Source organism: Pseudorca crassidens, chromosome 6 (genome assembly GCF_039906515.1).
Source record: "Pseudorca crassidens isolate mPseCra1 chromosome 6, mPseCra1.hap1, whole genome shotgun sequence".
In the NCBI taxonomy this organism is placed as follows: Eukaryota; Metazoa; Chordata; class Mammalia; order Artiodactyla; family Delphinidae; genus Pseudorca; species Pseudorca crassidens.
In genome coordinates this window covers 61,146,381-61,162,299 of record NC_090301.1, presented here as the reverse complement: position 1 = coordinate 61,162,299, position 15,919 = coordinate 61,146,381, and the positions used below count along the sequence as shown (strand labels likewise).

Genomic DNA, 15,919 nt, shown 5'->3' with positions numbered 1-15,919 from the left:
TATGACTTGTTCTAAAAATGAAAATAATGTCCCCCCCAAGCTAGGTCTAAGGTAGTTTTAGTTCTAATTCCCTAGTATTCTTAATTTCTACTTCCTCCAAAATATGAAAATAAGAACTCACACATAATGTGGCCTTTAAAAATTATTTTTTAAAAAGAACAAAACAAAGCATTAATTAACTCCATAAGTTCAATTCAAATAAGGAGGGGAAAAATCTGATTTAAATACCAAGACTACTTCTAGAAACTAAATTCAAGTGAGAAAGTTAATTAGATCTTCTTTCATAAAATGGGCTTCATTAATCAACGTTACAGGTAAATTAAGATAATCAAGGCACTGTATCCATATTATATTCCTCTTTCATTACAATCATTACAATTCTGAAAGTGCATCTAAGTTTAAATGTCTAGATGCAACAACTGTCCCAGCTTCTGTATATCTATAAGTTAAAATTCTTAATCTTAAATAGCTCAAAAATCCCCAAAGGCACTTGGATCAAAAATAAACAGTAGGGACTTCTCTGGTGGCGCAGTGGTTAAGAATCCGCCTGCCAATGCAGGGCACATGGGTTCAAGCCCTAGTCTGGGAAGATCCCACATGCCGCAGAGCAACTAAGCCCGTGCAGCACAACTACTGAGCCCGTGCAGCACAACTACTGAAGCCTGCACATCCTAGAGCCCATGCTCTGCAACAAGAGAAGTCACCGCACTGAGTAGCCCATGGACCACAATGAAGAGTGGCCCCCGCTCGCTGCAACTGGAGAAAGCCCTCGCGCAGCAACAAAGAGCCAACGCAGCCAAAAATAAAATATAAATAAATTTAAAAAATAAAAATAAACAGTAATTCAATGCCAGTGGATAGAGGGTTAAAGAATTGACAATTGCCCAGAAGGAAGTGGGAAATAAACTTTAGTTCTAGAAAAAGATAGTATATATTTTAAATTGTTCAACTCTGATTCAGGTTTATATAGAAGTAGTATAAAAGATAAATATTCAAAATTAAATTGAGACAAAAACAGAATAATTTGACATGTCTGCTTTACAAACATCATTATGTAATATACTGTACGTACATGTAACAATAGGCTTAAAAATATACTTCAATGAGATTTATATTCAGTCTTTTTTTAAAATTTTTTATTTATTTATTTTTGGCTCTGTTGGGTTTTCATTGCTGTGTGCGGGCTTTCAGTTGCGGTGAACGGGGGCTATTCTTCATTGCGGTGCGCGGGCTTCTCATTGCGGTGGCTTCTCTTGTTGTGGAGCACAGGCTCTAGGCATGCGGGCTTCAGTAGTTGTGGCTCATGGGCTCTAGAGTGCAGGCTCAGTAGTTGTGATGCACAGGCTTAGTTGCTCCGTGCCATGTGGGATCTTCCTGGACCGGGGCTTGAACCCATGTCCCCTGCATTGGCAGGCGGATTCTTAAACACTGCACCACCAGGGAAGCCCTATATTCAGTCTTATATTCATTCACAAATAACCAACCACAGTAAGAAATAAAACAGAAAAATATATTCTAGGACATCCGAAAGAAAAGGTAGAGAGGAGGTATGGTTATGGTATTAATATTATAAATTATAAATTCCAAATGAGCTACAAGATAATTTATCTCAGCATCTTGGGGTAAGGTACAGTGGGGACAGCAACTGTACAGAATTTAGAGAAAAGTGAAGATGATCTTCGTGTTTAGAGAGGGAAGGGTCCTGCAAGGAGAATGGCAAATGGGTGGATCCAGGCAGGTTCTGAAACTTGGAAAACATTGATAAAAGGAAATATGGGCTCCCTCTCTCATCCTCATAAAATAATCTGAACTTTCAGCCAGTAGATAAGGTGCACAGACCATGTCTCTAACTCCTTCAGGCATTCTAAAACATTTAAATGAGTGACCCCTCTCCCCTGTAAACTACTTCCTTGTCTCTCCCATAAATTTTTTATCATTCTCCTCACACCCCCAACCTACTCATGATTCTTCCTTCAGTTGATAAGCTCTATTTTCACTGTGAAGAAAGAGAAAGGTTATTAGGTATGGAAATTCATCTATCAGAGGAAAGGATGTTCTCAGTCAGTCCTGTCCACAACTAACCCTGTCCTCCCAGAGTCTGGAACTCACCATTCATACCACTTCCAGGAAAAGTTTAGTTTAGGACCTCCCTGGTGGCACAGTGGTTAAGAATCCACCTGCCAATACAGGGGACATGGGTTCGATCCCTGGTCGGGGAAGATCCCACATGTCGCGGAGCAACTAAGCCCATGTGCCACAACTACTGAGCCTGCGCTCTAGAGCCCGCGAGCCACAACTACTGAAGCCCGTGCACCTAGAGTCTGTGCTCCAAAACAAGAGAAGCCACCGCAATGAGAGGCCCACGCACCTAAAAGAAAAGTAGTCCCCACTCACCGCAACTAGAGAAAACCCGCGCGCAGCAACGAAGACCCAACGCAGCCAAAAAAAAAAAAAGTTTAGTTTAGTTTCTCCTCTCTCTTCAGCACTTTGCTTGTCCTTATCCCATCACAGGTCTGCTATAATCCTTTCCCTAGCACATAATAGGTCAAGTCTGTTAGACTCTGGATACTGCCTCCTTTTCTTCACAGTCAAGATTCTTCCAAGAGTAGTCAATATATGCTCACTTTCCAAGTGCTCCTTAATCAACTAATATCTGGCATCTTGCTCCCATTAGTCTACTAAAAGTAAGCCTAAGTGACAAACTCTTAGTCACTTTTTAGTCATTATCTTAAATGACTTCCATAACATCTAATTCTACTCATTATTCTCCTCCTCTTGTTTCTCATCTTTTATCCACCTCCTTACCTGCTACTACTCTCTCTAGCACACACGTCTCGCCTGCTCACACTTCCTAGCATTACACACACTATCAGGATGAGTTCATCTGCAAAAGCAGTTTTTAAACTTCTGGGTCTCAAAACCCGTCTACAAACTCTTAAAAACTGTTGAGTTCCCCAAAGAGCCTTTCTTATGTGGGATATAACTACTGTTACTTACCATTTTGGGATTTAAAACTAAAAAAATTTTAGAACACCAGAATACACAATCCATAAATCATCAGAATAATGATATCATCACATGTCTTACAGCCTTTGGAAATTTTCACTGTAAACTCATGGAGAAATGAAAGTTAAAAAGCCAGGGCTTCCCTGGTGGAGCAGTGGTTGAGAGTCCGCCTGCCGATGCAGGGGACACAGGTTCGTGCCCCAGTCTGGGAGGATCCCACATGCCGTGGAGCGGCTGGGCCTGTGAGCCATGACCGCTGAGCCTGCGTGTCTGGAGCCTGTGCTCCGCAACGGGAGAGGCCACAACAGTGAGAGGCCCGCCTACAGGAAAAAAAAAAAAAAAAAAAAGCCAAATACGTCTTAGCATTACTGTAAAAGGGCAAATAATGTCTTAGCCCTGTTTGTATGCCAAAACCCACTAAGTCTTCATCTTTAGCCTGACCTCCTTCCTGAGCTCCAGACAGCTCCTCTGCCTTGGTCATTTCATAGGTATTCAAACTCAGTGCTGTCCAGAATTTAATTCATTACCTTCTATGCTAACCTATTCATCTTCTTTCTGTGTTGTCTATCTCACTCAAAACCACTACCATTCACCTAAAGCTAGCTACCTTTAAATAATCCTAGGCTCCTCCCTTTCCTTCTTTACCCTCATTCAGTCTACAAACCCTACTGCTTCTACTTTTTTTTTTTTCTCCTTGCGGTCCGCGGGCCTCTCACTGCTGTGGCCTCTCCTGCTGCGGAGCACAGGCTCCAGATGCGCAGGCTCAGTGGCCATGGCTCACGGGCCCAGCCGCTCCGCGGCATGCGGGATCCCCCCAGACCGGGGCACGAACCCGTGTCCCCCGCATTGGCAGGTGGACTCCCAACCACTGCGCCACCAGGGAAGCCCTACTGCTTCTACTTTTAAAATCTAGTGGAATCTGAGAGCTTGTCAGAAACGCAAACACTCACTCCAGACCTGTAAGAATCCTTGGTAATTCACTTGCGTATTAAAGTTTGAGAAGCATGGGCCTGAGTGGTGATAGCATCAATAGTTACAAAATCCAAAGAAAGCAGAGCCCAAAAGGCAAACTTGAGAACACTGTAATTAGAACCCCCACTTGAAGTTTTTCTTCCTGTTAAACCTTGGAGTTTTGTAAAGGCAGCAGCACTCCTTAACTAAATGGTCTTTCCAACTTAGGTATCACCTCCCTCCCATCCTATCCTATACATTGCCCCCTGAGGGAGCCTTCTTCATCTCTACTTGTTTTGTTTCCTCTCCTTTCATCTCCTAGAAAGAAGTCCAAATCCCTTACTATGAAATACAAGAGCATTCAAACCCTGACCCCTGCCTATCTTTCACCATTCTTACATATCTTCTCTATACCAGAAGTTTACAAACCAGATGAATCACCCAGGCAGCTTGGTTTTTTCTTTTTTAAGCTCCTCAGGTGAGCTAAAAGGCAGTTAGGATTGAGAACCACTGCCTTACATCTTGAACAAAACTATGTGCCATGCTTCCATGGAAAAGCAAAAGCACATCTTAGTGCCTCTGCCTGCTTTCTTCTCATACTTTGCCCTTGTCCTCTGGGATGAATCCATAGGCTTTCTTAACAACTTAACTATCACCTGTTCTATTTTTTTTAAGATAAAGAGACTAGTTTTTTTTTTATTAATTAATTAACTTATTTATTTATTTTGGCTGTGTTGGGTCTTTGTTGCCGTGCACAGGCTTTCTCTAGTTGTGGCAAGCAGGGGCTACTCTTCGTTGCAATGTGCGGGCTTCTCATTGCGGTGGCTTCCCTCGTTGTAGAGCATGGGCTCTAGGAGTGCGGGTTTCAGTAGTTGTGGTGTGTGGGCTCACTAGTTGCAGCACGCAGGCTCTAGGGTGTGTGGGCTTCAGTAGTTGTGGCATGCGGGCTCTAGCGCGCAGGCTCAGTAGTTGTGGTGCACGGGATTAGTTACTCTGCGGCATGTGGGATCTTCCCAGACCAGGGTTCGAACCCGTGTCCCCTGCATTGGCAGGTGGATTCTTAACCACTGCGCCACCCGGGAAGTCCCTATCATCTGTTCTTTGAGGGAAGACCTCTCTTTCTCTTCCTTCCCTACCTCTCGCCTGCAGGCAGATGGAATTAGGGGTTTCTTGCTCTTTGCTCCTATAGTACCTTGTGCTTACATCTATTATAGCATAGCTCACACTGTTTATGAAACAGTTTGTCCTACTAGACACTGATCTCATGTGAAAGCAGGAATTGTATCCTATTCATCTTTATATACTCCGTGCTTGGGCACAGAGGCTAGAAGATAATAGATATGTAACAAATGCTTACTGAAAAATTTTGGAGCCCGTTGAATAAACCTACAGTGATGTAAAATAAAGCAAAACGAGACCAACACCTTCCTATCTACTAGACGATTTCATTATAAAAAAAAAAAAAACCCTTTCTGTTTAACAATTCTACATTTAGAAATAAAAGGCAAGTTTAATTCATATATAAACTGCAGTGAAAATTTTCAGTTGAAGTAGATTTAATCAACCCAACAGTGAATATCAGATGCTTTTCACTTTTAATAGTAAAAGGACAGATGAAAACAAGAGGGTTCTGAGTGTCTGAAAACAGTATTAAGAAGAGGATAGAAAGCAGGGGGTTATTAGTAGGTTAACATCTTCATAAATACTAAGAGGAAGTCACAGATAATGTCCAATTGATGAACCAAAAAAGATATGCATATTATTTATATTAAAATGTGGAAATAAATACCAGGAAGAAAAGCTAAGAGAATGGAGAGCAGGGTGGGGTAAGCGTGAGTGGTAGAGAAATACTATTAAAAAATAATAATAATAAACCTTTCAGCACTATTTGTCCATAAAAACAAAAACTGTTATTTTTAAAAATCTGATGGTTCAGGGGATGGATTACCAAAAGAATAAAATGACATCAGCAGACAACGAAATACTACATAAACTTTACTATTAGGTGTACTGGGGAAAAAAAGAAGTACTTCTATCCTGCAGCTGTTTACTGCCAACAACTTTATTCATGACTTATAGGAATATCTGTATCGAGATGTATATGAAATTTCACCCCAAGGGAGTCCATTAAGGCATCTAGTACAGAAATAAAACCTGGGAACCATTTTCCAGACAAATCACTTCTTAAATGGAAAGACAGACCACCCCCCAAATTTCCTTCTTCAAATTTTAAGGAAAACATATAATCCATAGTCATTTCCAAAATATTATGCCACTTAACCATTATTTTGCAGAAATTCCAGATACAGAACACAAAGCAGCAAAAGCCAAAAAATTTTAAGATTTTTCTATTGTGTCCCCAAATGTCAAAATTTCTACACAAATAAAGCTAAGTACATCCAATGGTGAACCAAATTGTATTTTAGTGCAAATACCATTATGGTCTTTAAAAAAAAATGGTTTTTAACCTAAGAACATAGCCAAAAGTGAGCCTTAGAATTCTTTTAAGGGAAGTGGTATTTTCTTACAAACTGATCCTTTTGGAAGAATTCAAATATTGCATCTACCAACTCATACTGGGAATACAGATACCTATAAAGAACATAGAAATATATAACCATTACATGTGGTCTAACTTTTACTACGTTTTTCTATTAAAAAAATCCATCAGAAACACTAGATTTGGTGAACAGAAAAGAGAAATATCTAAAATTATTTTATTGCCCTTCATAACATAAAAGCCTATGAAAAGAGGAGGCATGTGAAATTACTATATAGACCCAAATCTGTGGAAGTATCAAGAAATGTTCCAAAATCCAGGAAATATAAAGTGAAAACATTCTTGATATGGTTTTTGAAAAAAATGTACTTTGACAAGATCTAAACCTACAATTTTTAAGGACTTAATGTGTGTTAATTTGATAAAAACTAAACTGTGATAATCTGGTGCTACAGGGGCTACTAACGCTTACCTCAAGGGAACCTACTGCAGATAAAGTCCCGTCACTTGCACAGTCCTTTCAGCTGCCTGCCAGTTGTCTCTGTGGAAGGGAAAGCCTGATGAGTGAGAGCCCTATGCCACACTCCTTTGGAGTGTCAGGGTGCCTGCACAGAACTCCACAAAACTGTCTACCTAGAGATTCCTAGATGCTTTCAATAACAGGGCTTAAAAAGATGCCACCTTTGATATTCCCCTTCCACTGAATACCAAAACCAAATGCCTAAGAGTTACTGGGTGCTAATGACCTATGGTATTATTATCATGGTGATATACCTATACTAACCCAAGCAGAAAAAAGACTAAAATGGATCAAGCAGAAGTTAACATTGACAGGGAAAACACACACACACACACACACACACACACACACACACACACACACACACACACAAATGTTGAAAAGTAAGTGACAGAACTCCATAATCTGAGAAGAGGAAATATTACAGACTGTATCTGCAAAAGGTGAAGTTGCAGCATCAACAAATGAATGCTACTACCCAAAGAACCTCCTGTCTAAACATTTTTTAAAATGCCATCAAGAATATCATGCTCAATGTGAACTATACCATGGATCCAAATACCTACTTATAAAATTCCATATATTTTCTTAGTGGGGAGAGTAAGTGGGTGGGGGAGGAGGGGATTTTTCAGATATCTTAAAATATGTAAAGTGAAAACCAACAGCATGAAATCCCACAAGAAATTTAAAAAAGAGAAAAAAAATGTGTTTCTGTATCCCAGAAAGTAAACAAACCTTTACTCAGGACCAAACTAAGAGGGAAGTAGAACAAGAAATAATAGAAAACTGCAAAATACAACGTATTGCAAAACCACGTTCATCTCTTAGAATTATGAACGGCTAGTAACTTAAGAATATCTGTCAATACCATTAATGTACAAGTTGACCTACATAACCAAAGAAACTATATTTTCTTTCTAATGTCCAATACAGTCTTCGGTTTGAATGCTCTGCTTCATAAAACAGAATAAAATGCTCCTACAAAAAACTTAACAAGGATTAACCTTTAGCACAAGTATTAAAGAAGGAAAAAAATTAATTAAAAAAAAACAGTGATTCCAACTTTTACTTATTAATAGCACCATATTTAAAATGAAGTTACTTACCTCTGATTCTTTGTCACTCAAAGATCCCAAGCTTCCAAAACTGTGATTAGAGCTTTCATTATTTGTTGAGGCCTGTTGAAAATTTTTAAAAAGGTAAAAATTAGGAGTAATTTAAAATGGAACATTTTACAAAGTAAATAATGTCTTTATAATTAAAAATAAAATATGATTCCTTTAAATAGGGAAGACAAATGAAGTAAAAATAAGAAACACCAACTTCTTAACACTATACTTGGAAAGTTTTATCAAATCAATAAAGTTCTGCTGTGTTTCAGGAACTGACTTGTGTTAGCTGACTTTTTAGAATATCAAATTCAGAAGCAAAGGAAGTGAGATGTTGTTAGGATAAAAAGATCCCTAAAATTACTACCCAATGTATAAAAACTAATGCTTCCTTTAACTGAAAGTATTATTTGTGTTCCTTAATTTTCATCACAATCTTATGAAATTCCATCATATCTCACCCACACCCCTTTGCCTCTTCATATTAACAAACTGGTCAATCTCTGGTTTCTGTTTGTTTGGGTTTAGCCTTTTAAAAAACTCTTTTACTAACTTGACCATTTTAACTGTGTCACTCAAAGAGTGTTTAAATTTCCTTTACAATATTTTTTGAACTGTGACAGTAATGAACTATCACTATGGTGGATAACATTTTCTGTTTCCAATATGTTTCTATGATGGTTATTACTTTGTTGACTTTTTTGGACCATCAGTACATTAGATCAATGTCTTCCAGGAATGTTTAGACCAGGCAGACTATAACATATATGCCAAAGATGACATATAAATGAACTTCATGTACAAGCAGGCCAGGTGGTACCCGTTTCCCTTCAATTTGCCGGAGTAGCTGCTAATACTACCATTACAAGGTTGCAAGTTAGCCTATAATTACCCTTAGACTGACTAATTTCCAAACTGATGACTGATATGATACATTGCATATATGTCCAGTGCTATGCTGGACACTGTAAAGGCTATTTTCAACACAAAATAGCATTTGAACTAAGATTCAAGCACTAGAGGAATTATAATCTAATTAGGGCAAGATTATCAAACTTGAAAAAGAGAACACCATAAACAGCAATTAATAAGTGATAAATTATAAAGATTCAAGGACAATGGAGGCAGTGGCAACGTTTCTGAGCATCCCTAAATCTCCAAACCCACATACAACATTTACAACAAAACTGGGTGACAAGGAAATCTACATAAATCTCCCTAAAACAGCAAGTGGGAACAAATCACCAACAACCATAGAACCTGCATGGTATGAGAAGCAGCAGAAGAAAACAGAGTGTCTGACACATCTGAGAACAGAGACTCCCACAACAGCTATAACTGGATTTCTGCATTTTCCTGAAGTCTGAAGTTGGGGCAGTTAGCCTCTATGAACTCTTAAAACTGATCCTTCATTAACAGTGTCACAATGAGGATAAGCTACTGAGCATGTAATCAAAACTGAGCACATTAGGTACAATGAAGATTAAGGAATGAGAATAGTGGGGAAGGGAGCAAAGCCTTAGGAATCATAGAAAGCAAATGCCACACTTTTTTTTTTTTGCGGTACGCGGGCCTCTCACTGTCGTGGCCTCTCCCGTTGTGGAGCGCAGGCTCCAGACGCGCAGGCTCAGCGGCCATGGCTCACGGGCCCAGCCGCTCCGCGGCATGTGGGATCTCTTCCCGGACCGGGGCACGAACCCGTGTCCCCTGCATCGGCAGGTGGACTCTCAACCACTGCGCCACCAGGGAAGCCCCAAATGCCACACTTTTGAAGAGTTCCCAAAAACAACAGTAGAGGGGGCTCTGTAAGAAATGCCATCCTAAACCATAAAAAAGTAAGCAACAGAAAATGATGTAGGTCAATCCTATGAAATTATAGGGAAAAAAAAAAAAGATACAGAATTACATCCTGATAATAAAAGCATACCAGAAATATATGCCCACGAAATAGGTGAAAATTATAACTACTTCAAAATGAGATAAAAGTCATTACAAAAATGACTCAAGACATGCAAGAACAACATAAATCAGATTTCAAAAAACTCAGAAATAAGGTAACAGAACTCAGGAAAGCATTAGAAATTGAAAAAATTTTTTTCAGAAATGAAGATTAGGGGCTTCCCTGGTGGCACAGTGGTTGCGAGTCTGCCTGCTGATGCAGGGGACATGGGTTCATGCCCCGGTCCGGGAAGATCCCACATGCCGCGGAGCGGCTGGGCCCGTGAGCCATGGCCGCCGAGCCTACGCTCCGCAACGGGAGAGGCCACAACAGTGAGAGGCCCGAGTACCGCAAAAAAAAAAAAAAAAATAGAAATGAAGATTAAGGCTGAATGAACACAAGAGAAAATACATACAACAGATAATGCTTTAAGAGAATGAGAAGGTAAAATGGAGGAACAGTTTCGAAATCAAAAGAAATGAAGAGATTAAACGGATGAGAGAAAGCAACAACTTAATGAAGTAACAAGGATCCAACATTCAGGTAACAGAAGTCTTTAAAGAGCACTACCATAAGAGAATAAATAGTAAAGACTATAATTCAAGAAAACTTTCTTGAAAAGAACAAAACCTGAAACTACTGACCGAAGCACTGTGTACACTTAAGAATTCAGCCCAGAAGGCCAACATCTAACTTTTCAAAGGCAACACTTTATTTATGCCAGAAGAAAACAGAGTAACATATTTCAGATATTCAAGAAAGAAAATCTGAATTAAGTGTCTTATATTTGGTAAAATTGATTTTTATCACATGGAAGACACAGATAAACTTAACGTAAGGCCAAAAATTGGGAAACACTGGCTCCCATGAGCCCTTCCGAAAGAATCTAGAGAATAAGCTTTAGACAACCAAAATGAATAGTTTCAACCTAACAATTTATGGCAAGCAATATTATTATTTACTTGTTGATAAAGACTAAATGAGAAGTACAAGGAAGAGAGTATAAAATTTAATGGCTAAATGCATGCAAAGTTGTTAACACAATTTTTTTAAAAACTGTGCTATGGAAATTCATGGAAAGCACAAGCAAAAAATGTTTTAACTATTTTCCATAATCTCTTTGGTCATTGTGGTAGTACACATTGTTGAGACTGCTGTGTGTGTGAGATATAGAAAGGAGTAAATAAATAATTATGTGATATTCTAATTCTATCATCTGCTTTATGTCCTTCAGAACCACAATTCTTGGTATAGAAGAAAGAAGATACAGATGTAAATAAAAACCTTATAGTTCTGAATTGAACTGGAAATATTAATATAAATACATGAGATTTTTACTTTTTAAAACAAACAAATCCTGCCATGAGTAATAACAGAATACCTCTTATCACACCAACATTCCCTCAGACAACAATAAATTCTGGAAAAAAATATAAATAACAACTACCTGAAGGCACTTGAGCAGCCAAAAATAGGCAGAATCTGGTTAGGAGACAATATTTGGAAGGAGGAAGTAGAACTGGATGGGTTTCCTGTTTTTACAGCTTTTGCCTGAGGGAAAACCCCTAGATTGAGCTGCACAGAGCAGTTGAAATGTGAATCAAAAGATGCAGTCTTACTGGCTTGAAAAGCAGAGTTTGGAGCTACCACAGCAGCTGAAAAGTAAGAAGGCACATACTGGAAAATAAAGAACCACAAAGAGAGAGAACCACAAAGAGAGCGAACCACAAAGAACTCTACCCATGTCTCTGACTGGTCACTGTTCTATGCAAGAGTGGATCAGACTCTAAGCAGTCCAGGTAAGACTAAAATGACTTAGAGACATCAGCTGCCATCCTCTGTGGGGAGACATAGTTTAGATTTCAGTTCAGCCAAGTTAATTGCTTGCTAATACAAATAATAACCAAAATATTAACACTCTCCAGAAAAATACACTAAACCCCAAAGTCACTATAATGTATCATTCACAGTATGCAGTATATAACAGAAAATTTCTAAGTGTATGAAGAAACAAGAAAATGTTACCCATACTCAAGAGAAAAGACAATCAATAGAGACCAACCACAAGGTAACCCAGGTAATTGGAATTAACAGACAAAGATCTTAAAGCAGCTACCTGCAAGTATGTTCAAGACACCAAGGGAAAATAAACTTATAAATAAAGGAAAAAATTGTAAATTTCAGCAGAGAAATAAAAATATAAAAAAGAGCCAAATGCAAATAGCAAAACTGAAAAATCCACTTTCTAAAATAAAATATTCACCGTATGGGCTTAACAGCAGAATGGAGAAAGTACTGAAGATAGATCAAAAAATTATTCCAACTAAAAAATAGAGAGAAAAATACTGAAAAGCAGTTGTCTGTTGGACACTATTAAGTAGTCTAACATAAATGAATTTGGAGTCATAGAAGGAGCGAAAAAGGAGAAAGAAAAAAATTGAAAAAGCAATAGGAAGAAAATTCTAAACACTGGTGAAAGACATAAATTTACAGATTGAAGTAGCTCACTGATGTCCCCAAACAGGATAAGTACAAAGAAGATCATACCTAGGTACAGCATAGTCAAACTGCTGAAAACCAAAGATTAAAAAAAAACACCTTACCTCATACCTGTTAGAGTGGCTATTATCAAAAAGATAAGAAATAAGAAGTGTTGGCAAGGATGTGGAGACAAGGGAACCCTCCTACACTGCTGGTGGGAATGTACTGGGTTGGCCGAAAAGTGCCTTCAGTTTTTAAGTAAAAATAAGACACATTTTTCATTTTCACCAAGAACTTTATTGAAAAACGTATTCACCCTTTTGTTCCACTACCTTCCGCCATTTTTCAGGCAACTTCATAATTTCACCTTCCCAAAATTTTTTATCTTTTTGAGCAAAGAACTGTTCCAGGTGCCTTTTACAGTCTTCCAGGGAACCGAAATTTTTTCCATTAAGAGAATTTTGTAAAGACTGAAGTAAATGGAAATCCAAAGGTGCAATGTTTGGTGAATATGGAGGATGAATCAGAACTTCCCAGCCAAGCTGTAACAGTTTTTGCCTGGTCATCAAAGAAACATGCGGTCTTGCATCATCCTGATGGAAGATTATACGTTTTCTGTTGACTAATTCTGGACGATTTTCGTTGAGTGCTGCTTTTAGTTGGTCTAATTGGGAGCAGTACTTGTTGGAAATAATCATTTGGTTTTCCGGAAGGAGCTCATCACAGAGGACTCCCTTCCAATCCCACTATATACACAACATCACCTCCTCTGGATAAAGACTGGCCTTTGGTGTGGATGGTGGTGGTTCATTTCACTTGCCCCACAATCTCTTCCTTCCGTTCCACATTACCGTACAGTATCCACTTTTCATTGCCCGTCACAATTTGTTTTAAAAATGGAACATTTTCATTATGTTTAAGTAGAGACTTGCATGCGGAAATACAGTCAAGACGGTGTTTTTCGCTTAACTTATATGGAACCCAAACATCAAAGCGATTAACATAACCAACCTGGTGCAAATGATTTTCAACGCTTGATTTGGATATTTTGAGTATGTCGGCTATCTCCTGCATGGTATAACGCTGATTGTTCTCAATTAATGTCTCGATTTGATCACTATCAACTTCAACTGGTCTACCCAAGCATGGAGCATCATCCAGCAAGAAATCTCCAGCACAAAACTTCACAAACCATTTTTGACATGTTCGATCAGTCACAGCACCTTCTCCATACACTGCAGAAATCTTTTTTTGTGTTTCAGTTGCATTTTTACCTTTCTTGAAACAATAAAGCATAATAGGCCGAAAATGTTTTTCTTCCATCTTCAGTATTAAAATGTCTACACAAAAATTCACCAATTTTGGTAAGCCTTTTTTTTAAATGCACGCTGATATGACAGCTGTCACACATAATCTAACAAAATTGTTTGGAATGAAGTTAAAGACAACTAACTGCTACGAGAGCCATCTTATGGCGAAAAATGAATGAAATTTTTGGCCAATGCAATAAACTGGTGCAGCCACTATAGAAAACAGTGTGGAGTTTCCTCAAAAAATTAAAAATGGAACTACCATATGATCCAGCATTTCCATTTCCAAGTATTTATCTGAAGAAAACAAAAAGAGTTAACTAAAAACGATATCCGCAACCATAAACAAGACCAAAAGACAACCTTCAGAATGGGAGAAAATATTTGCAAATGAAGCAACTGACAAAGGATTAATCTCCAAAATTTACAAGCAGCTCATGCAGCTCAATTAAAAAAAACAAACAACCCAATCCAAAAATGGGCAGAAGACCTAAACAGACATTTCTCCAAAGAAGATATACAGATTGCCAACGAACACATGAAAGAATGCTCAACATCATTAATCATTAGAGAAATGCAAATCAAAACTACAATGAGATATCATCTCACGCCAGTCAGAATGGCCATCATTAAAAAAATCTAGAAACAATAAATGCTGGAGAGGGTGTGGAGAAAAGAGAACAGTCTTGCACTGTTGGTGGGAATGTAAATTGATACAGCCACTATGCAGAACAGTATGGAGGTTCCTTAAAAAACTACAAATAGAACTACCATACGACCCAGCAATCCCACTACTGGGATATACCCTGAGAAAACCAGAATTCAAAAAGAGTCATGTACCAAAATGTTCATTGCAGCTCTATTTACAATAGCCAGGACATGGAAGCAACCTAAGTGTCCATCAACAGATGAATGGGTAAAGAAGATGTGGCACATATATACAATGGAATATTACCCAGCCATAAAAAGAAACGAAATTGAGTTATTTGTAGTGAGGTGGATGGACCCAGAGTCTGTCATACAGAGTGAAGTAAGTCAGAAAGAGAAAAACAGATACCGTATGCTAACACATATATATGGAATCTAAGGAAAAAAAAAAAAAAAAGGTCATGAAGAACCTAGGGGCAAGACGGTAATAAAGACACAGACCTACTAGAGAATGGACTTGAGGATATGGGGAGGGGGAAGGGTAAGCTGTGACAAAGTGAGAGAGTGTCATGGACATATATACACTACCAAACGTAAAATAGATAGCTAATGGGAAGCAGCCGCATAGCACAGGGAGATCAGCTCGGTGCTTTGTGACCACCTAGAGGGGTGGGAAAGGGAGGGTGGGAGGGAGGGAGATGCAAGAGGGAAGAGATATGGGAACATATGTATAACTGATTCACTTTGTTATAAAGCAGAAACTAACACATCATTGTAAAGCAATTATACTCCAATAAAGATGTTAAAAAAGAAAAAAACACAATGGGAAAAAATGATATCTGCACCCCAATGTTCACTGCAGCATTATTTACAATAGCCAAGACATGGAAGCAACCTAAATGTTCATCAACTGATGAATGGATAAAGAAAATGTGGGGTGTGTGTGTGTGTGTGTGTGTGTGTGTGTGTGTGTATATGAATACTATTCAGCCATTAAAAAAGGGAAATCTTGCCAGTTTCGACGACATGGATGGTCCTAGAGGACATTATGCTAAGTGAAATAAGTCAAAGAAAGACAAATACCTTCTGATCTCACTTATTTGTGGAATCTTCAAAAACAACAAACAGAAAAAACCCCAAGCTCACGGATACAGAGAAGAGACTGGTGGTTGCCAGCAGAGGGGGGGTTGGGGAGGTGGGTAGAGGGGAGAAATGGATAAAAGGGGTCAACAGGTACAAACTACCAGTTATAAAATAAATAAGTCTTGAGGATGTAACAGCATGGCAACGATAGTTAATAATACTGTATTTGCATATTTGGAAATTGCTGGGAGAGTAAACTTTAAAACTCATCACAAGGAAAAAAACTGTAACCAAGTATGGATGTTAACTAGGCTGTGGTAATCACTTTGCAACATATACAAATATGGAATCATTATGCTATACACATGTAAT

The 15,919-nt window shown here is 38.5% G+C and overlaps 1 protein-coding gene across 3 annotated transcripts in view; it reads right to left on the bottom strand.

Moving 5' to 3' along the window:
• TLK1 (tousled like kinase 1) overlaps positions 1–15,919 on the bottom strand; it is a 150,669-nt gene that overhangs the window by 73,601 nt on the left and 61,149 nt on the right. For all 3 annotated transcript variants that reach the window (XM_067741565.1, XM_067741566.1, XM_067741567.1), the window contains exon 3: positions 8,084–8,155. In XM_067741565.1, coding sequence (XP_067597666.1) covers positions 8,084–8,155 — 72 coding nt within the window. The remainder of the gene's footprint in view (positions 1–8,083; positions 8,156–15,919) is intronic.